The sequence below is a fragment of the Ruditapes philippinarum genome, unplaced genomic scaffold (assembly GCF_026571515.1).
Source record: "Ruditapes philippinarum isolate M1 unplaced genomic scaffold, ASM2657151v2 ctg145_1_1_1_1, whole genome shotgun sequence".
Classification (NCBI taxonomy): domain Eukaryota; kingdom Metazoa; phylum Mollusca; class Bivalvia; order Venerida; family Veneridae; genus Ruditapes; species Ruditapes philippinarum.
Window position 1 is genome coordinate 74,309 of NW_026863036.1, and position 21,846 is coordinate 96,154.

A 21,846-nucleotide genomic window follows, 5' to 3' on the forward strand; every position below is an offset into this window, starting at 1 on the left:
TTGGTTGCCTCTGGTTTTGACATGTGCTTTAGTGAATAGTTCCCAATAGAAATCACAGATACTGATGACTTCCTCAAAGTTCAACTTCTCGGCTCTTTACCTCCCCAGTGACTTGTATATAATAAATGCCCTATCCAGAACAGGCGCTGAAATTAAGTGAAACCATTCCGATGGTATTTGCTACTGTTCAATTTGTACGTTTTATAAATTAATAAAATGAAAAGTGACCTGTCAAGGAAAGTTGTGATAATACTATGAATATATGTTGATGTTATAACTGTTTGTGAAAATTGAAAGAGAACCATAGTGAAATGCAATATATTTTAATATGAAATTTATTATGCATGACATATTTTATACTGCATATTTTTTATCTGTTCATAATACTAAAATCTAAGAAACAATCAAGGAAAGTATCAGTTTCTTCATTGTTTACAAATATTACTGTCTTTGTTTAGAAAATATGTATATAAAAAAACAGCCCTTAAAAAAATTGTTTCATTGAATTTGTACCATTTTTAGCTTGGCTGAAAAAGACTGTAATTTTTTTGTTTCTCATCCATGCCTTGGCTTTCTGTCAGCATTACCTAAACTCTTGGCTATGATTTTCCTTTAGAGAGCAACTTCATTTCTTGTTAAGTATTCAAGTTAATCAGTTAAAATGTTACACATTTCTTCCAAGACATAATTAGATTTTCTTTAAAGTGCTTCCCCTAAGTATTAACTTAGAAAATTGCAGGTTTAAGTTTTGCATGTATGTTCTATAATCTTTATTTCCTGCTCAACTCTAAAAACATTCAAATGATATGATTCAGTTCTCTGTCAAGCCCAGGGCTCAGCAAGTTCTAAAACCCAAGGATCAGCAAGTCCTAAAAACCAGGGCTCAGCAAGTTCTAAAACATCATCAAGTTCAAAAACCCGGGGCTCATCAAGTTATAATACCGAGGGATTATCAAGTTCTAAAACCCAGGGATCATCAAGTTCTAAAACAAAGGGCTCAGCAAGTTCTAAAACCCAGGGATCATCAAGTTCTAAAACCCAGGGGTCAGCAAGTTTTAAATCTCCAGTATCAGCATGTTTTTAAGTTGCAAGACTCTGCAATATTAACCACCTGAGCTTTGCAATGTTTTTAAACACAGGGCTTAACAAGTTCTATAAACCAGTGCTAGACAAGTTATAAAACTTAGCAAGTCCACAGATCCAGGGCATGGCCACTTCCAAAACCAAAGACTTGTCATATTTTACATTGATCAAGGCCTTCAATGTTTTCAATATACGAGGGTTGTCCAAAAAGTTCGTGCACTGCAGTTATTGTCGTGAGAGTTATTAATAAAAAAACATGAATTATATATCATTTGAAGGGGAAATCTATCTCAAATAAGAAAACATTAGAAAAAGCCGTGTAACCGGCGTGTTGTGAAAAAGAATAGTCATTAAGTTACCTTAGTAACGTAATACCGGCGCACGACAAAAAATGGGTAAGTTAATTTCTATGGCAATATTCATTATTTTGTCGCTTGTAAAGTGGCATTTGCTTTTTTATGTCATAATTTGTTTTACTGTCAATAGTGGAATGATTAATGCAAATCATTTTTAGTCGTTTTTTATCTTTTGTAACGTACATGTAACATATTCCACCAGTGCATAAGTATATTGGACAACCCTCGTCACATGCGCCGGCATTACGGACGAACGTTTGCCTGACCGGTTGTCATCATCTACCTCCTCTCGTCCCTCTACAGAGCATTTGTGTCATTCAAAAACCAGCCTTCGTTACAATGAACTTGTCACCCTTGCCCTTTTAAATTCTTTGTAGGTATCTGTCGGTGTTTTCCAATACTTGCCCAAAATTTAATGATCGTCCGTATTTCCAGACGTTTAGCGACTAAAATTTTCACGTTATTACAGTATTGACGACCACACAGAAATGTTTGTTACAGCCGTTATAATTGGGCAAATTACGTCATTTTTTCTATTGACGTCAGGAATACATACGTATACACACTTTTTCCTGAATTTTGACATTAATATGTAGTGTTTAAAGAAAACTTTTATGCATCAAAGTCATGAACTAACCCAATTTTTTGTCGTGCGCCGCTATTACGTTACCAAGGTAACTGTATGGCGATTTGTTTTCATGACATTACAGTTACACGGCTTTTTCTTTTGTTTTCTTATCTGAGACAGATTTCCCCTTCAGGTGATATATAATTCATGTTTTTCTATCAATAACTCTCACGACAATAACTGCAGTGCACGAATTATTTGGACAACCCTCGTACATGTAAAATAATTTTTTTTATATATTTGAGCCATGTCACGACAAAACCAATATAGTGCGTTTATGACCAGCATGGATCCAGACCAGCCTGCGCATCCGTGCAGTCTGATCAGGATCCATGCTGTTCGCTATCAGTTTCTCTACTTGTTAAAAGGTTTAAAAGCCAACAGCATGGATCCTGATCAGACTGTGCGGATGCGCAGGCTGGTCTGGATCCATGTAGCTAGCAAACGCATTACGTTGATTTTGTTTTGACACGGCACATATTTAACTTAACACAGGACCTGTGCCGACAGAGGATGCAGAGCAAATCATCAGAGAAGCCGGAACCTCTGCACACCGCAGCAGTATCTAGAGTGGGCAGCGTGTCAGAGACTCAAGTTCGAAGCCCATCCAGCCGTAGCAGCACCTCTTCATGGTAAATGTTCTCTAAATGTTTTCTGTGGTATCCTAGCTAGTAGAAGCAAGTGTGTATTCCTATATTATATATATAGTAAATGTAACCACTTTCATATCGTAGAATTTAGCCTGAAGTTTTCTTGATCTGCTTTTATGGTTAAATGTATTTTTTCTCATATTTAATTCTATCGCTGGGTTTATTTTTTCAATATGTGTAAAGAACTTTAGCATATGAGTCAAATTAAAAATTAATTAACTAAAAATGCCTAAATATTTTAACAGTCCCTTGAAATATATTCTCCAAATGTATCATCTTTTAAAACACCTTAGTGACTGTTACTTTAAGAACAAATATATGACCATATGGAATTTGAAAAAGCCTCATGCTTAAGAAGTAATACCTTTGAAAAAATGTAGTTCTTCTTGAATTTTCAAAAAAATATAACATTTTTCAAATGTATTGCTTCTTATAAGGAAACTTAAAGCAAAAATGGGACATGTACCCCATCTTATAAAAGGGTCTAAGCAAGAAAAGCAGACTTAGAATTCAGGTAAAAGTGGGGCAACTGTCTTATGGCAAAAGTAGGACATCTGTCTTTTAAGAGGGTCAAAGCAATGACTGCAAATTTGGGGCAAAAGTGGGACCACCATCTTGAAGGAGGTCAAAGCAAAAACTGTAGACTTAAGGCAAAAGTAGGACCACCTTTCTTGTAAGAGGATCAAAGCAAAAACTGAAAAACCTAAGGCAGAAATGGTACTACTGTCTTATGAAAGGATTAAAGCAAAATCTGCAGACATAAGGCAATTGTGGGACCACTGTCTTGTAAGAGAGTGAAAAGGGGCAGTTGAGTTAATACATTATTGGAAAAAGGAAACCCTTAAACAAAGCTCTGGTTTTGAAGGATGATGAGAATATTTGTAATTCTAAGGCTTGGTTACTGACTAAGTTTCTACTGTACAGCTAGAACTTAGGTCATGCAATTTTAGTAAAAAATGATTTACCTGTAAATAGCAACTCAATCATTGACTACTGGAGTAATATGCTTGTATATTGAAGGCAAAAGGTCTAATGTAACAAAAAAAAAAAGTTTGATATATAAGAAATTGAAATAACCATTCAAGGATCACTAAATGTAACAAGTAGTGTTAAAGAAGTTGTGTAATATTTGATAAAGGAATTCATGTAGCACCAAATGGATCAAAGGGCTCCTCTATTTCAGTTTTCTTTGACACCTTGTGTAAGAACTGATGGCAAGAGAAATTAATTTCTTTGATGTGTAGGCAACAACTTCTAGATGCTTAAATCTGGTAACAATGTAATTCAGTGCCACTGATTTATCCATATTAATTATTATTTTCATAACTTAAGATCAGCTTACCAATATCAATATTGTGTCTTTGTATACCTTATAAAAGGGCAAAACTTGTTTTGGTAACTGCTGAGGGTATTTTTTTGTGAAATATTGAAGTTAATAACAAAATATTATACAAAACTGTCATTTAAACTCAAGATGGAATATGATATTTGTCAGAAATTTCATAAGTACTTGTTGTTAATTTCTCATGAAATAAGTTAAATTTAGAGTTTCCAGTTATGTAAGCTTTATTAAAACTGTCAGTATTTTCTCAGTAATTAACTCGTAACATGCTAAATATAGTAAATGTACTTGTCTATCTTTCAATCTGGACAAAACAATTCGAAGATTGTAAAATTAAGTACTGACTGAATAGCATACAGTGTAGACCATGATCCGATGGCATGGATGTGCTGGCAGATCTAGGTCTGCACTGGTGGTGTAGGTAGTGGTGTAGGTAGTGGTGTAGGTAGTGGTGAAGGTAACATCTGTTGTGGCCAGCAAGCTAATGATATAAGGATAATATGTATGTATTTTATATAAGTGGGAGATAGTAAATTGAAATTAATATTTTATATAAGTGGGAGATAGTAAATTGAAATTTATATAATATATGATATGAAAAATATCATGTTGATAATACTTTTAACTTATGTCAACACTTTGAAGGCTAGTGGCTTTAACTATTTTTTTGTATGACACCAGTCTATAAGGCCAGGCCAGCCTGCATATTTATGCGGTCTAACCAGTCTATAAGGCCAGGCCAGCCTGTATATTTATGAGGTCTAACCAGTCTATAAGGCCAGGCCAGCCTGTATATTTATGAGGTCTTCCCAGTCTATAAGGCCAGGCCAGTCTACATATTTATGAGGTCTAACCAGTATATAAGGCCAGGCCAGCCTGCATATTTATGAGGTCTAACCAGTCTATAAGGCCAGGCCAGCCTGTACATATTTATGGGTCTAACCAGTCTATAAGGCCAGGCCAAGCCTGCATATTTTATGAGGTCTTCCCAGTCTATAAGGCCAGGCCAGCCTGCATATTTATGAGGTCTAACCAGACTATAAGGCCAGGCCAGCCTGTATATTTATGAGGTCTAAACAGTCAAAAAGGCCAGGCCAGCCTGTATATTTATGAGGTCTAACCAGTCTATAAGGCCAGGCCAGCCTGCATATTTATGAGGTCTAACCAGTCTATAAGGCCAGGCCAGCCTGCATATTTATGACGTCTAACCAGTCTATAAGGCCAGGCCAGCCTGCATATTTATGAAGTCTAACCAGTCTATAAGGCCAGGCCAGCCTGCATATTTATGACATCTAACCACACACAAACAATAGATGTTATCAGGAACTCACCAAATGTGGGTTTTTCTCACATAATCCATATACTGTTATAGCTTCAGGGTGCACTACCTGTCAAAATAGATAAGTTATCCTGTTGGGCTTATTTTTAAAGCTGTAACAGTAAATAGAGGATATTCAAGTTTTTTCTATAAATACATGATTTATTTTCATCGAGTGGTATGAAAATAAATATTTCATGAGTGGCAGTAGCCACGAGTGAAATATGGTAATTTTCATGCCACAAGATGAAAATAAATCATGTATTTTTAGAAAAAACTTGAATTTTCTGTTTATTATATACATTTTTCTCTTTCTGGACATTAAAATTTGAAAGACTTTCCCTTAAATTTTGAGAACTGGCAGAATTTAAAAGAAAGTAGTCCGTCAAGACACCAGTGAAAATACGGAAAATATGTTTCACTCCAGTGAAAATACGGAAAATGAAAATACGCATTTTATTTCATCAATATTTCTCAATATTTCATTTAAAAGTATATAATAAAAGTTTGTCTGTACCTACAGATTAGCAGTTAACAACTTAATTTTCCCAACTTTATTTTGATGTATTTTACTACAGGCATTAAACTAATTGAAATTGGCTGATGCAATGGTTGACAAAAATTAACTTGGCAAAAGACAAATTCAATTGATTGGTAAATATGGTCTCCAGTAGTTAATGGGAGTTCATCCTGAAATATTCTGACAAATTCATATTTGAGATTTCTTCCAGGCCATGTGATAAATGATGTAATATCTGAGACCAAGTTTATAAATTTGCTGAAATCTCTTGACTATTTCTCAGTTTAATATGGCATTTTGTCATTTATGTAAATTTTTGTCCCAACTTCAAAAGTGCCCTATAAATCAAAAGAGAATTGTAAGTTTGATTTATTTATGATAAGAAATGTTGTCGTTTTCCTAAATAAATTGAAATTTTGCCCTTTTTTCAGGTTTTTTATACCCCCGCACAACAAAGTTGTAAGGGGGGTATACTGGAATCAGCTTGTCCGTCCGTCCGGCTGTCCGTCCGTCCGGCCGTCCGTCCGTCCGGCCGTCGGTTTTTTCTTGTCCGCCCAAAAACTTAAGATTCCTTTGACCCTTAGTCTTCATATTTGGCATGGAGGTTAGTCATGATTAGTAGATGACCCCTATTGATTTTGAGGTCACTAGGTCAAAGTTCAAGGTCACAGGGGCCTTGACTTCAAAAAGCTTGTCCGCCCAATAACTTAAGATTCCTTTGACCCTTAGTCTTCATATTTGGCATGGAGGTTAGTCATGATTAGTAGATGACCCCTATTGATTTTTAGGTCAAAGGTCAAGGTCACAGGGGCCTTGACTTCAAAAAGCTTGTCCGCCCAATAACTTAAGATTCCTTTGACCCTTAGTCTTCATATTTGGCATGGAGGTAAGTCATGTTTAGTAGATGACCCCTATTGATTTTGAGGTCACTAGGTCAAAGGTCAAGGTCACAGGGGCCTTGACTTCAAAAAGCTTGTCCGCCCAATAACTTAAGATTCCTTTGACCCACAGTCTTCATATTTGGCATGGAGGTTAGTCATGATTAGTAGATGACCCCTATTGATTTTGAGGTCACTAGGTCAAAGGTCAAGGTCACAGGGGCCTTGACTTCAAAAAGCTTGTCCGCCCAATAACTTAAGATTCCTTTGACCCTTAGTCTTCATATTTTGCATGGAGGTTAGTCATGATAAGTAGATGACCCCTATTGATTTTGAGGTCACCAGGTCAAAGGTCAAGGTCACAGGGGCCTTGACTTCAAAAAGCTTGTCCGCCCAATAACTTAAGATTCCTTTGACCTACAGTCGTCATATTTGGCATGGAGGTTAGTCATGATAAGTAGATGACCCCTATTGATTTTGAGGTCACCAGGTCAAAGGTCAAGGTCACAGGGACTTTGACTTCAAAAAAACTTTGTCTGCCCAATAACTTTAGATTCCTTTGACCCACAGTCTTCATATTTGACATGGATGTTGATCATGATTAGTAGATGACCCCTTTTGATTTTGAGGTCACTGGATCAAAGGTCAAGGTCATAGGGACTTTGACTTCAAAAAGTTTGTCCACCCATTAACTTAAGATTCCTTTGACCCACAGTCTTCATATTTGGTATGGATGTTGATCATGACTATAAGGTGACCCCTATTGATTTTGAAGTCACTGGGTCAAAGGTCAAGGTCACAGGGACCTTGACAAAAAAAAGCTTTTCTTCTCAATTGCTAAAGAATGTCCTGTCCGCAATGTATTGATTTTGACATTTTCACATTTGAAGCATGTAGAATACATAACTTAGCAATGCACTGGCTTAGTAACCTCAGATTTGGCAGGGAGGTTGTCCTTGAGCTCTAAATGGCCACTGTTGATTCTGACAAAGTGGTATGCGGGGGTATTCACGCCATGATAGTGGCAGTTCTAGTTGTTTTTGTTTTTTTTCGCTGTTCATGGCAATTGGCATTTATATATTTTGACACATCTGTTTCAGTTCTGCTTTAGGTGGTTTTCCTTCATGAAAGGGTTTAATCAAACTAAGCTTAATTTCAATTTTGACAATGGGACCACAATATTATGGAAATACATACATGTCTATTAAAGCAACATCCCTCCATATGCAACAATTTCCAACCCCTATTAAAGCAACACCCCTCTAGATGCGTAGTTATCCAACCTCTAGCTTTTTGCCCACAAATTTATGATCTAACGAAATTTATTTAGTCTGCTGTTGATTATTTATTTTACATTATTTGTATTTTATTTCTTTACATAAATAGACAATCCACTAATTTCAGAACCCATGAACATGTCCTTAATGACAAAACCACAAATTCCATGCCCACAAAATTAGGTGAATTCACATTCTGATAAAAATAAGAATGAGTACCTCTTCTATTCCTAGTATTGTCTCTTTTATAGTTATTTATATATAGATATTAAGCTTGCATTTTTAGCTCACCTGTCACAAAGTGACAGGGTGAGCTTTTGTGATCGCTTTTTGTCCGGCCGTCCGTAAACTTTTACTTTAAATGACATCTCCTCATAAACCACTTAGCCAATTTCATCCAAACTTCACAGGAATGTTCCTTTGGTGGTCACCTTTAAAAATTGTTCAAAGAATTTAATTCCATGCAGAACTCTGGTTGCCATGGCAACCTAAAGAAAAAACTTTAAATATCTTCTTTTAAAAGAGCTAGAGCTTAGATATTTGGCATGAAACATCTTCTAGTGAGTGTCTACAAAGTTTGTTCAAATAAAAGCCCTGGGTTCAAAATTGGTCCCGCCCCAGGGGGTCATTGATTTTCCCTATATGCATATATTTAAAACTTAAAAAATCTTCTTTTAAAGAACCAAAAGAGCTAGAGCTAAGATATTTAGCATGAAACATCTTCTAATGAGTGTCTACCAAGTTTGTTCAAATAAAAGCCCTGGGGTCAAAATTGGCCCCGCCCCAGGGGGTCATTGATTTTCCCTATATGCATATAGTAAAAACTTAAAAATCTTCTTTTAAAGAACTCAAAGAGCTAGAGCTAAGATATTTAGCATGAAACATGTTCTAATGGGTGTCAACCAAGTTTGTTCAAATAAAAGCCCTGGGGTCAAAATTGGCCCCAACCCGGGGGTCATTGATTTTCCTTATATATGTGTATAGCAAAAACTTAAAAAATCTTCTTTGAAAAAACCTAAATAGCTAGAGTTAAGATATTAAGCATGAAACATCTTCTAGTGAGTGTCTACAAAGTTTGTTCAGATAAAAGCCCTGGGGTCAAAATTGGCCCTGCCCCGGGGGTCATTGATTTTCCTTATATGTGTATAGCAAAAACTTAAAAATCTTCTTTGAAAAAACCCAAATAGCTAGAGTTTAGATATTAAGCATGAAACATGTTCTAGTAAGTGTCTACAAAGTTTGTTCAAATAAAAGCCCTGGGGTCAAAACTGGCCCCGCCCCAGGGGTGTCATTGTTTTTAACTATATGTGTATAGTAAAAACTTAAAAATCTTCTTTTAAAAAACCCAATGAGCTACAGCTTAGATGTTTAGCATGAAACATCTTCTTATGGGTGTCTACCAAGTTTGTTCAAATAAAAGCCCTTGGGTTAAAATTGGCCCTGCCGGGGGTGGGGGAGGGGGCAGATCATTGTTTTTCATTATATGTGTGTAGTAAAAACTTAACATCATGAAACATCTTCTTATGGGTGTCTTCCAAGTTTGTTCAAATAAAAGTCATGGGGTTTAAACTGGCTCCGCTCCGGGGGCCTATATACAGGTGAGCGACCTCAGGGCCATGATGGCCCTCTTGTCTATGTAGATTTACCAGTAGTTTAGTTTCCTTTTACATGCTATGCCTTATTTTGTATATAAACATTTGTTGTTTTAGTCAGTCTTATGAAAGCAAGTGCAAGAAATTGTAAGTACACAAAAAGCTCACTGACAAAACTGTAATTACTGTAATTTGTTATGAATCGCACACTGCTTGCTTGATGGAAAATTGTTAATGCATTTGTTATAAACATGTGATAAACGTGGCTTGCTTTTGGCACATGTTTGTGATAGACATGTATTAACTTTAGCAAAACTTGTTGTCATGCATAATGTGATAAACATAACATTGAATGCAACAATGTTTGTGATAAACATGGTTTGCCTTGAACATGTCCTACTCTCATACTTGTAATATAACACCATTTGTTATGACAGGGAGGGTTGGTGATAAACATGTCTTAACTTAAGTATTGTCATTACTGTTAAGTGATAAACATTACTTCTGTTAACACAACGTTGCCTTTAAATATGTTTAGCCTTCACCAATGATTGCTGCCATGCATATAAGATAAACATCACATTCTATTAACCAGAGTTTTTTGATAAACATGGACTTTAATCATGTATATTATGATTTACAAGAATTACTATCACGCAGGGTTTGCGGTTGGAATATCTTGCCTTTTCTCATGCCATAAAGTTTAAATTGTGATAAACGTCACATATGATGACATCATTTGTTGCTGTGCCTGTCACAATGATGAAAAGTTATTGTACAGAGTTTTGATAAACATGTTTGCCATGATTCTGGTTGTCATATATTATTATGTGATAAACATTATATCTTATGACACAAAGTTTGGATAAACATGTATTGCTATTAATATGGATTGCTTTACGTGATAAACAAGGCTTTATTTTATGACACACTGTGATGATTATGTCTTGCTTTTTTGTTGTCTTGCATTATGTGATAAACTTTGACAGAATTTATGATAAACATGGTTCACAAAATCTCACACTGTAACAATGACTTACTGTGACATATAGCTTATAGACTGTGTTATGTATTGTTGACAGTATATAGTGAATTTTGTAGTTTTACACATGACATACACAGTATTACTATTTTGGTTAAGTACACCTTGTTGTCACAGTGATTTATTGTAAAATTTCATATTGTTGTGTCAGTAATTGGCGTCCGCGCCGAAGCGCGGCGCTCTTATGGAATGAGATCAGATTTTGTGAAAGGGCGACAGCAACTTCTCGAGCCTTTTAGTCGGTCATAATAAAAGCCGAAAATTCCGATCGGTATGAGGGTGCTTGATTATTAAATAAGAATGAAATATCGCGATATGTTACAATGAATTTTCGCAATGCAAACATTTACAAATGAAATAACCTTTTCCGTCAATAAATCGCGCTCTTCGGGGTTTTTTATTTATCATTTTGTAGTACACAGTCGGTTATCATGTCATGGTATGTTATTGTTGTACATGTATCCTAGAATGATCAGTTTGATGACCTAAATATTCCAAAAAACCTATTTATAGATATATCTTTTTATCACTCCTATCGGTAAATGCCGGTCTCTCCCGGTCTATTTTGACCAGGATTTACTAGTGACCGGCGAATAGTACCACACGTTTATTGTCCGGTCTCTCCCGGTTTTGGAGTAGATGTTTGATATCGTTACAATTAGAAAAAAACAACAATAGCATGTTTCATTTTATCTATGTGAGATAAAAACAATAAATATGTACACGGATTTATATGTAATATAAATCCCTGATATGTACAATAATTGAGAAAAAGGTACATTTTTTATGGTATTAAAATGACATTATCAACTTTGAAACATTTTATTTAATTATTCAATTTGTTATCCGTGTTTAGTAAAGATGCCGAGGAATTATTCAAAGTTACAAATTAGATTTTATGAATTATTCAATTGATTGATAATTTAAAAAATGATAAAGAAAAATACAATGTACATGTACATGGTTTAAGAATAAACAATATTATATATTGAAAGATAAACCATAATTTACTGACTTTCCAGTTAAGCTTTGACTTATAATCGTCGGTCAATATGACAATTGAATTCTTAAAATTTATTTTACAATTTTAATAAAAAAGAGTAGTAAAAACTCAGTATTAAAATAGCACATAAAACACAAAAAAGAATAAAAGAAAACAATATTCATAAAATTTGTATTTTTTTAATTAAAATTAATAGATATTACAATTATTGTATAATAAACAATTATGCTCAACATGATCAACATTATAATATAACCAGTGTCATATTTTTACTAACTTAAAGTGTGAACAGATACCTTAAGGGGGTCTTCGCTTATAGCGATAACATGTACATAATAAGGGACAAATGTGTGGTACGTGTTGATCATGCGTTACACATATGGATTATAAATGATTGCATACATGTATATCCGTTGCTATTAATAACCACGATCATAAAGAAATAACAAGTAATATTCTAATCTCTAGCATGCCAATCAAAGTTTATAATGAACAATGTCTTTCGTCCGCTCATTCATAAGTGGTATACATTTCTGGTAGTTTATAAGAATATCTTGTCATCATATGTGTACTAGTTCATCTTCACTTGCTGCATTTCTTGCTTGGATGCCCTTTGATGCTTTGCATCAATGCTTTTCTTGTTTATGATTAAGATAATGATGTTAAATAAGTATAATAAAACATGAGCGACTGCTCTGCTTTCATTAGAGCGTTTGCTTAATTTTGAGAAGAAATATGCAAAACCAGTCGTTGCCACGATCATCTGCGCAGATGCAATAATCACTTCCGGTCGGTAAGAATTTAGAAGAAAGATTGAAATTCGTTCGATTTTCCTAATTGAATTTGAAGTTAATTGTTTAATTCCTGGTAGATCAACATTTGTTTTTGAAAAGTAAATTCTGAAAGGTAATTTGAAGAAGCAGTTATTCTCTCGAATTAAATATCCCAACTCGTATACATTAAAAATAAGATGGGTGGGGTACGAGAACTTGTCATTTTTATGTGCATATACTATAGTTATGCCTAATTACTTTTTCCAGTTTGTCGGTTGTATTTAAAGTTTTATGAACTGCTATTTTTAGAGGGTCATAAGTAAAGTTATCAGACGGACAAAGCATCTTAATACTGGCAGTCAACTAAGGAATAAAATTTCTTAAAATCTTAGTGAAAAACAAAAAGAACATGCATTTGAACATTTAACTGTGTGTTACTGTTAAAAATTGAATGTTCTTTTTGTGACTTACACACTGTTAAATGCATGTCCTTTTTGTTTGTGTTTTTTTTTTCTTTGAAAAATAAGGTAAGGTCACAACATCATAAGCAGAGATCTGCCAAGGACACGATTTTGCGCCATTAGCGCTAAAAAAATGAGAATGGCGCAGGAAAATCGGCAGCAAAAGGCCATGGGCGCATCTAAAATCTTAGCCAGACTTATAAGAAAACAAAACTGTCTGCTGGGTTATTTAGTCATCCAGTCAAAACTGGTACCAACAGCAACATGTTACCCATTCCCCTGTAATTACGCATATTCTTGAGTTTATGATTATCCATTCCTCTATAGCTTTTGTCCATGTTATCTACTTGCCGCATTTCTTCTCATAGTCCTTTTCCCACACAGATACTCATTTTTACTACCGTAAATTTAATCCAATAAAACAAACAAACAAATTATACAACTACCTAATAATTAAAATGATTATCAGTAACTGAAAAAAAAAAGTGTTGCTATTTTAAGAAATGCTGTAAGTTACAGTATAATCAGACAGGTGTACAACTGGATCACCCCTAAGGTCACTTAAGTTCACACAAGCTTTGGTTGTGAAGTGTAAAAAAAAGATGTTAATTTCGTCATCAGAATATTTGACAGGGAAACATTGTGCATGACTTTTTTCATGTCGGCAAGTGTCTTTGATGTATGCTGTCTACACAGAGGCATACAAGGGGCAATAACAGTGTTGCATCTAGAATTTCAAAATTATGGGGGATTGTCCCCCACTTAATTGAAAAATGTGGGGGATTTGATAAAAATTTGGGGACATACATTTACCTTACAATATGACATACCGAATAGAATTCATTTATTTTACATTCAGGCATTTTTGACATTAAAATGCGCGATCTGCATAAAAAATGCGCAAATAGCACAATCGCGCGGCCTAGATGCAACACTGCAATAAAATTTGTCAATATACAGTGGCAAAGGGACATTTGGTGCAAAGTAGGAACAATTAAATGGATAATGCACAGTATTAAAAATGGCCCATCATTTTCAGATCAAGTGGGCCCAGGGCCCAGTACTTTAAAATTCTTGGCAGATCTCTGCATAAGGCCCAATCATCGTTTGTATAATTTACGTGGCACGATAGCTCCATTGGTTAGACCACTGACTACTGTCACTCCCGACATCCTGGGTTCGATCCTAGGTAACATCCTTGGGCCTTTTCAGAGACACTATTAGCGTTTCCCACCAACCTAAAGTTGTACTGGTAAGAAAATTAAAGAAATCTAGGTAATCCTCGCATGTATCAGTGCTATGCACTGGGCATGTAAAAGAACTAAGGGTTCTATTCAGTAAGAGGTAGGGAATGGTTTCTTGATTCCCTTGTATCTCATAGCTTTCTCTCAATCCAATTTATACAATGTATATCTGCTTAGTGTAATTGTAAACGATAATGAAGCAGTATTATGTAGATCAGGGCCTTTTAACCCTTCTTTGCTGCAGCCGGTATCCGGCTTTTAACTTCCCCAAGCTGAATTACTACCTTTTTTTTCCCAAAAACTAGTTAAAAATTCCCCTCCTTGCAAAGATTACCTATTTCGGGACAGACTTCCTGAAATACGTTGGTCAGACGGACATGTCCGATAAGTTTTTATTAGGTCCGACGATATTTTATTCCGGATCTGTCCGACTGTCTAGCTTTTATCCAAGTAGCATGTATACAAAATGGCCTCGCTAAAGGTGCCAAACGTGGGAAAAATGAAAATCTACGTCACAGGAGCGCCAAACAGCAGTGAAAGGATGAAAAGAATAGACCTGAAAAAAATTTAATGAAAAATGGAAGCAGGATTGGAATCGTTGGTGTATGACAGGGAGGAGATGAAAATGCGCTGTACGGACTGTGCCGATTTTTACGGCGAAAAATTTAAAGACAGATTTTCATAGTTTGTTAGACCGAATGTCTTGACACAGTTTTTTAACTTTCGGGAAGTCTGCAAAGAAAAGATAAATCGGAGGATTAAACTTGTAAACAAACATTCTCATTTAAAAATAAATTATTGTTTTCGTCCAATGAATGCTAATAATTCAATTACCCACTAGGGGGATACCTGATTTAATATAATTGATGTTAACTTGCAGCCTCAGTCTGATATTGCATTTTCAAAAAACAGCATGGGAAAAACCCTGCTACTCGTTAGTGAACATGTGATTTTTTATGACAATACACAATCGGTTTACAATGCCGCTAATGTAAACAATCACAGAAAAAAACAAAATACGATTGAGTGACATTTGTTATTGTTAATTAAAAATTGGAAGAATTAATTTGATAATCCTTCTGTAAGTACAGGAGTACCTAATCAGGGCCTAAAAACCCTTCTTTGTAGAGGCCGAATATAGGCTGCTTCCCCAACCAAACTAGCCTCTTTTTTTCCCAAGTTTGGTCCTCAAAATTCCCCAGTCTTGTAAAATTTCCCATAGAATTTAGAAAAAAATTCAATGATGGTGTTGAATTAAGGTCTTTTACTGCCTTATTTGTATTTCCCAGTGCTTTTTGCTTGTATCTATTGTAGTGCAATATTGTGGTATGACACAGTAGTGGTAGGGTAATTGTTTATTTGATTAAATATTACTGTAGTGTACTATGCCTGTCACTGCAGTTAAATAGATCAGAGGCATTTAGTGTTTGCTTATGAGTTTGCTTATGATTTCATATTTCAATCAATAAATCAATCAATATATCAATCAATCATTCAATGATTTAATTTCTATGAGTCCTGTCAATGTAATAGGTTCACCTGGAGACATATGTGACTCTAGTTTTACTACCTACGGCCATGTTGTTGCAGTCTGCATTGTGCAGTGTACCACAGTGAATCAATTTTTTCATTACAAATTGTGTATTTCATTGTCACATCTCACATTGTATGGTGGATGAATCATTGGCATTCCAGTAACTGTTACAGTGTGAACCAGTCTGTTGTGTGACAATGTCATGTAGATACAAATCTGTTGACTGACTTGTTATTTTGTTAAACAAATTCTCCTAATTGGAGATATTGATGTATGTATCAGTTTTGAAATTGTGTACCATTAGGCCTGAATCATGTAATACATGCCCGATTTGATTTATTGACATGATATAATAGTATCATGATGAACTGTAGTAAAATTCTATGTGAAATATTGTGTCATGCAAAATGCTTATAATAGGTTTAATAGTTTTGCTTTGGTCACCTTCTGAAAGAGATCTTAGCACTGAAAGTAAAATGCAATAGCTAAGACAGGTGACTATAACTGTTCTCCACTTGTATCAGTATATATATTTTTGAAAACTTTTATAATATGCTTGGCAGCTGTAGGTTTGAATCAGATTCTTTGGATTCTTACATTTGAGGAAGTTTTCCAGTAGCCAACAAAAGCTTGATGATTCTAGTCTGGTGCCTGCTTGTGTATGAAATAAGGCATGAAAGTACATTGAATTTGAGGACTTTCTTCCAGTAGTTAAACTGAATAGTCACAACTGTTACAGTAGTTAACTGAATAGTCACAACAGTAGTTAAACTGAATAGTCATAATTTGATTTTTCTTAATCCGCTGGTGTGCCATTAAATTTTAGCCTGCTTGAGGTGACAGAATCTTCCCATGCCACCAGTGCAACATAAGATCAGCCATAATAAAGATATTTTGCCTCCATGTCAACGAAGAAATCAAACAGCAATATTTGATAGCTCAGTAATAATCATAAGCTTATTATTCTGTATGAAAATGGAATTATGAAAATGAAGAATACTGATTTCTCAGTCGGTTACTCATAGTGTTTGTTAATACAATTTACCAGAATCATAAATTATTACTAACTGACATAGAAAACTGTTGAGTATCATTACATGAACACCAGGGAATATAGGCAAAGACAAAACAGTAAGTGAAAGCAAAGCTGAACATAATGTCAGAATTCAGCCTCGTGTTCATATCATTATGTGCTAACATTGTGGTCTGCTGTCAGCAGTTGCCGTCCTCAAATAAATTTTTGCTGTAATTTTCAAAGATTTACTGCCAATATCAGATAATGGTGACAGAAAAATTATTTTCCTCTCCTGCTAATGAGATAAATAATTCTTGAAATGATGTACTACATACAAAAAAAATGTTCGTTTGTGTGCACAGTTGGAATTGAAGGTTTTCCCTAATATTATACTGGAAATTTGGTCTATTCTTGCGTTAATAATAAGTGGATGTTAAAAAGAAATTGTAAAGTTTTTTTTTCATTGGTTGTTTATTTATAGACTATTTTTTATGTGGATAATTTATTATTTATGTAAGTTCACCTGTATTTGCTTTAATCTGAGGTTGATTAATGCCTAAACTTTTCTCTGTTGATGACAGTAATTTAGACATTTGTACATTTGTGCTGAACTCATTTATGATTCACTGGAAAACCTTTTTATTACCATATCACCAGAAGTAAGTGCAAATGTCCCGAAATGTGGCCTTGCGGCTGTTGCTTATGTTTCTAAGTGTGGCCCTCTGGTAGCCGCTGATTTTAGAAACACTTGCTCATTTACAAGTTCAAATCTTGTTCAGCTTTGGAAAACATAAACTATAAAATCTTGAAAGTTGACCAACATTGGGCCAACTTTTAAATAGTAAAGAGGAAAAAGAGAATTTTTCTGAAATATTGTAAAATCAAGCAGTTATAAGTTATCATTAGTAATGGTATTTTTACATGTGTAAAAGTATACATTGTAGCTTTTCCTGACTTTGCTATGTAGCATAACATTGCAACATTTTGTTAAAAGTCTAATGAACTCCCCCTTGATTTGATTATTTCAGTTGTATAAAAGAGACAACTGTAATTTCTATGCTGCACCAGCACTTCATGTGATTGAAAAATTTGAATACCTCAGAGCCTTTATTAATCATGAATCAAATGCTATGAATTATATATGGTCGAGCTCTTATGTTAACCAGTCATACATGAATAGCTTTTCTGACTACGAGACCATGTTAAGGCAGTTTGATAATACCTTGAATAAGTGATATTTGATTTGTTTAACATGCCGAAGTTGTTCTGTGTGTTCAGTGTTAGCACTAAATGGAATGAACTTGATTGCGATCATTGTGATAATAATGCGGAGTGACGTTTTATTTGTATTTGTTGTAATAATGGATTTTATTGCTCGATTTGTTTTTGTTCATTGCAATTGTTGTTAATACATGAGAAATGGTGGTTGATTATTTCAAATATTTGGGGTGGGGGGGTCTAAATAAATGGTTGATTTTTTGAAAATTGATATGAAATTCAAATTTTGTATGTTTCATGTTTTCTTTCCTTAAGGATTGTAGGAAAATCTATATTTCTTCATTGCAAAGATGCAGCATCCATTTTTGTGTATAAAAATGACAGGTTTTTTTCCCCTGTTTTGAGAAACATGGCTTTTTTCAGTGAATAAGGTTTTTGTTATATAATACTTACATGTTTAGTTCCAGCTTCAATTCTTGGTTTGTTATATTATATTATTATACTGTTGTGTTAAGCTTTTAGGGGTATATTTCAAATGTTTGGGTAAAAACATCATTTATTTCTGAAGGAGACTTTATGTCAAAAGCTAAGGAAAGCGTTTGTTTTTATTGAACTGTTTATATTAATGTTTGGGTAGACTTTGCCATGTTCAAGTGTGAGGACTGTTGGATAAACTTTAACATTTACGGATACTTTTCAGATATAGGTTTTGAGTAATTATTTCCTTGTTCAGGAAAAAATGCAGCTTTGTGGAAAGTGCTTCAGACATGTCAGTTATTGTCATTCTCATAAGAAAAATAATATGTATATATATATTGCTGAAGGTATTAGCCAAATCATGGATAAGCTTGAGCAAGTTAAATTCACATGTTAATGGTTGGTGATGTTCCTTTCAAAAGATTTATAATCATTTTTATACTTATCTTATTTTCTTGCTTTACTGTCATGTACATATGTATATGTATAAAATCATGAATTTATTTCCTTACGATGTTGAAAAAACAACAAGAAAACATTGTGACAATCTGTGTAAAAGTTTCCATTTCATAAAGAGACATGATCAGGATTTGTTTTAGGTCTTAAGGGGATATGAATCAGACAGACGAACCTTTCCAGAGTATGGTAAAATAACACACGCATATTTTCCTTGTCTGTCTTTGTAGCGCCCCCCTGGGAGATTTATTTTTTCATATTGTGGAATCTATATATATGACACCTTGCGAGAACATAAAGATCCCACTGTTATCCATCATAGTTGAGTCGAGCATCCATCGTTAAAGGTATTATGAAAACTTTCAGATGTTTAGTCGCAATTATTATATATAAATGTATTTTCTTTTCTGAAATTTTTTGTTCCTAAAAGGAAAACAAATTGTCTAGACGCATGCATTTGGCATTTCACTTTGAAATTCCAGACACATTTTGAGCTTTAACAAAATTAAGTATAGGTTAGTGTTTAATAATATGCATTAACAAAAATAATTGGTCAAGCCTGCCGCAGGCAGGCGACCAATTATTTTTGTTAATGCATATTATTAAACATTAACCTATTTAATGATCAACATTATTTTTTTCAACTAACAACAAGGCATTTCTCTAAATCACCTATAGCTCCGCCCTTTCGCTCTACAAGATGTCTACACCTTGTCAAGTTGCTAACATGTCACATTTAGATAAGCTAAATAAATGGCCCAGGCACATTTTTTACTGAAATGTCACAGAATTTATACCTTTATCTACAGTAAGACTATCATGTTTATAATATATCTGGAAAAAACAGCGAGGAAAACGTTGCAATTAGGTAAAAACAATGGAGTTAATGAAATGTGTACATCCTTTTAAAATAAATGGAAAATGTGAGAAAAAAATACATTAGAGATTATTCATTGATACAAATTCGTTATTAGCTTCAAGTTTAATCACTAACATTTAAAATCCCTATTGATTTGCTCATTTGAAAAACAGTTCATTTTTTTCTGTGTGAAGGGGGTCCATTTTCAATGAGTTTTCCAGCCAAAAAATGTAATCATTGTATTCTTGATATCAATGATTGTTAATGCAGTTTATTCCTATCAAGTGAAAGAAAATAATGTTTTGGTTACTTTTTCTATAAAATATAAAGTTTAAAACAGTCAGCAATTTATAACAGTCATTTTTCTTAGAGTTCAAAGGATATAAAAAAGTTAATATGCAATCATTTGTCTCTGCGTACCCAACATGTATTATCTATGTAATAAATCAGTTGATTGTATCCTCACATTTAGAAACACCTGACCTCGACTATTTTTTTTTTATGTTGGCATTGTTTTGCTAACCTTGACATTTTACAAATCAGAGTGTAAACCATACCTCTAACTCCTCCCTAATATAATGCATTATTGACATTTGTTAGACTGCGTTAGACGACAGATTAAGTGAATTTTATTTAGTTAGTACACATTAACCAAAGTTAGACAAAGCAGAAATTTGAAAAATACTACAATGTGATTGGACAAAAAATAATTTTGATCATTAATTTGTTTCATTTGATACAGTTTAAACAAAGTAATACATTATATTGGGCATCAGGAAACATTGTGAATTTGTTAGTTAAAGACTACTCCCTATAACTGTAATAGTTTTGTATGAACTGATTGTTGTGAACTTCTAGAAACGGTAATTTGGATTTGAATTTCTCATTATTGAAAAGACTGCTCACTGTGAAACCTTTTTATTGAAATAAGGGAGTGTTTGATTTTAATTACTTTCAGAGTGTCTGTATATTTTCACAGTTAATGTTTCATTTTATATCAGATTTGTTTACATTCCTTTTGTGAAAAGTTTGAAGTCTGACAATTGGAGTGGATTATATGCAGCAAGACTGGTATCAAGCCTAGGTTCCCTAATGAACACTGATCTGCATCACAAACAATTGAGCCATCTGTCTGCTTACACAATTTCTCTATATAGTTTATAGAGATCATTTTTAAAACCATTCTCTTGCATTTTTAAAGATCTTTGACATTGAATATTAGTACATAGCAGGAAATAAGCTATTTCAGTTTCAGTTACATCATTGGTACATAGCAGGAAGTAAGCTATTTCAGTTTCAGTTACATCATTGGTACATAGCAGGAAATAAGCTATTTCAGTTTCAGTTACATCATTGGTACATAGCAGGAAATAAGCTATTTCAGTTTCAGTTACATCATTGGTACATAGCAGGAAATAAGCTATTTCAGTTTCAGTTACATCATTGGTACATAGCAGGAAGTAAGCTATTTCAGTTTCGGTTACAGCATTGGTACATAGCAGGAAGTAAGCTATTTCAGTTTCAGTTACAGCATTGGTACATAGCAGGAAGTAAGCTATTTCAGTTTTGGTTACATCATTGGTACATAGCAGGAAGTAAGCTATTTTAGTTTTGGTTACAGCATTGGTACATAGCAGGAAGTAAGCTATTTCAGTTTCAGTTACAGCATTGGTACATGGAAGGAAGTAAGCTATTTTAGTTTTGGTTACAGCATTTTTCTGGTAACTGAAGTGGAGGAGGTGAGGGGGTACAATTCTGGTAACTGTAAAAGCAGGAACTTGAAGCTATTTCAGTTTAAATTACAGCATTGGTCTAATGATGTATAATTGGTCACTGTCAAACCAGGAACTAAGCTATTTCAGTTTTGGTTACAGCATTTGGTCTGGTTATTACAGGGGGTATAATTGTGGTACCTGTCAAACCAGAACCTAAGCTATTTCAGTTTTGGTTACAGCATTTTGTCTGGTTATTACAGGGGGTAGTATTGTGGTATCTGTCAAACCAGGAACGAAGCTATTTCAGTTTTGGTTACAGCATTGGTCTCATTACTAAGGGGGTTACGTATGTGGTAACTGAAAAACAGGAGCTAAGCTATTTCAGTTTCAGTTACAGCATTTTGT

General features: G+C 34.3%; 1 protein-coding gene across 3 annotated transcripts in view; it reads left to right on the forward strand.

Moving 5' to 3' along the window:
- LOC132720954 (receptor-type tyrosine-protein phosphatase N2-like) overlaps positions 1 to 21,846 on the forward strand; it is a 147,727-nt gene that overhangs the window by 69,320 nt on the left and 56,561 nt on the right. For 2 of the 3 annotated variants that reach the window (XM_060705200.1, XM_060705201.1), the window contains exons 12-13: positions 2,563 to 2,699; positions 9,762 to 9,791. In XM_060705200.1, the coding sequence (XP_060561183.1) occupies positions 2,563 to 2,699; positions 9,762 to 9,791 (167 nt within the window). The remainder of the gene's footprint in view (positions 1 to 2,562; positions 2,700 to 9,761; positions 9,792 to 21,846) is intronic. The other variant, XM_060705202.1, reaches the window with a different exon arrangement.